This window comes from Budorcas taxicolor, chromosome X (genome assembly GCF_023091745.1).
Source record: "Budorcas taxicolor isolate Tak-1 chromosome X, Takin1.1, whole genome shotgun sequence".
NCBI classification, from domain to species: Eukaryota; Metazoa; Chordata; class Mammalia; order Artiodactyla; family Bovidae; genus Budorcas; species Budorcas taxicolor.
In genome coordinates, this window is record NC_068935.1 from 28,510,553 (window position 1) to 28,511,968 (window position 1,416).

At 72.1% G+C, this 1,416-nt stretch overlaps 1 protein-coding gene across 1 annotated transcript; it reads left to right on the forward strand.

Moving 5' to 3' along the window:
- Positions 1-224: 224 nt before the first annotated feature.
- On the forward strand, positions 225-1,193 carry SOWAHD (sosondowah ankyrin repeat domain family member D). Its single transcript, XM_052663864.1, has one exon. It carries the CDS (start codon positions 225-227, stop codon positions 1,191-1,193), a length of 969 nt encoding a protein of 322 aa, XP_052519824.1.
- Positions 1,194-1,416: the final 223 nt, after the last annotated feature.

Genomic DNA, 1,416 nt, shown 5'->3' on the forward strand with positions numbered 1-1,416 from the left:
GGGCCGGAGCTCCCACCCCTCCGCGTCGCCCCCACCCCCGCAACGCCCGGGCCCTCCCTCGGCTCGCTTGCGCTCTCCCTCCCTCTCCTCCCTTCCTTCGCTCCCTCCCTCCGAGCTCAGTTGCTCAAGCTGCTTCCTTCCCCAAAGCCAGCGCCAGTTCCTCTCGGTGGGGCCCGGGAAGGGCAGCCGACGCTAGACATTGGGACCGCCGTGGCGGCCGGACCATGGCCGAGCCCCGAGGGGCCGCCAAGCCGGCCCCCAAGGCCTCCTTCGCACCGACCAAGCTGAGCCCGCGGAGCGCCCCGCAGCCCCGCCCCTCGAGAGTGGACGCCGGCAGCCTGAGCAGGTACCGGGGCAACGCCGCCGCCTCCAGGGAGCCCCCTTTCCTTGGCGCGCTGATGCCCTCGGGAACAGGCTCGGCGCGCCGGCGGGGAGCGCGGCTGGAGCTGCTGGGGCTGCAGGGGGCGGCTCCCGCCGGGTGGTTGTCCGAGGAGCGCCTGGAGGAGCAGTCCCCGAGCGGGCCGAACGGACTGGGCGGTAGCGGGCTGTGCCTGGAGCCCCGGGAGCACGCGTGGATACTGGCGGCCGCCGAAGGCCGCTTTGAGGCACTGCAGGAGCTGCTGGAGGCCGAGCCGGGGCTACTGCTGCGGGGAGACCCGATCACGGGCTACTCGGTGCTGCACTGGCTGGCCAAGCACGGGCGCCACGAGGAACTCATCCTAGTGCACGACTTCGCCCAGCGCCAGGGGCTGCGGCTCGACGTGAGCGCCCCGGGTAGCGGCGGCCTCACGCCCCTACACCTGGCGGCCCTGCAGGGCCACGATATGGTCATCAAGGTGCTGGTGGGCGCCTTGGGAGCTGACCCCACGCGCCGCGACCACAGCGGCCACCGGGCCTGTCACTACCTGAGGCCCGACGCGCCCTGGAGCCTGCGGGAGCTGTCGGGGGCCGAGGACTGGGAGAGGGCAGGCGGCCGAGACGGGGATCCTAACAACGCCAACAACAACAGCAGCAGCAGCGGCGCCGCCGCGTGGACGCTGAGACACGCCCCGAGTGCAGTGGGCGCGCAGGTCGTGGAGAAGACGGCCAGACCGGCGGTGGCGCCAGCCAAGGGGAAAGACTCCGTGGGCAGCCGGGTGGCGCAAATTCAAGGCTTTCTCCGCCATATGTTCCCCTTCTTCCAGGACCGTTGAAGGCGACGGAGACTGGAGAGCGTGGAGGGACCCCGACGCAGCGACGAGGCCTCTGTCCCGGGTGGTCCCGCGACCTGCCCCCCCACCCCCATGGGGAGGCGCCCGGGACTCAGCTCGATCCGCAGCCATGGGCGCTGGGCCTGCCGGGAGCAGACCCCCTCGGTGTGGGTCTCCTACTACACCGGCCAAGAGACGCTGGAACCAGGCACCAAGCGGTCCTTGT

Excerpts from the sequence above, each read along its gene's own strand:
- SOWAHD (XM_052663864.1), top strand. The coding sequence starts at position 225 with ATGGCCGAGCCCCGAGGGGCCGCCAAGCCGGCCCCCAAGGCCTCCTTC.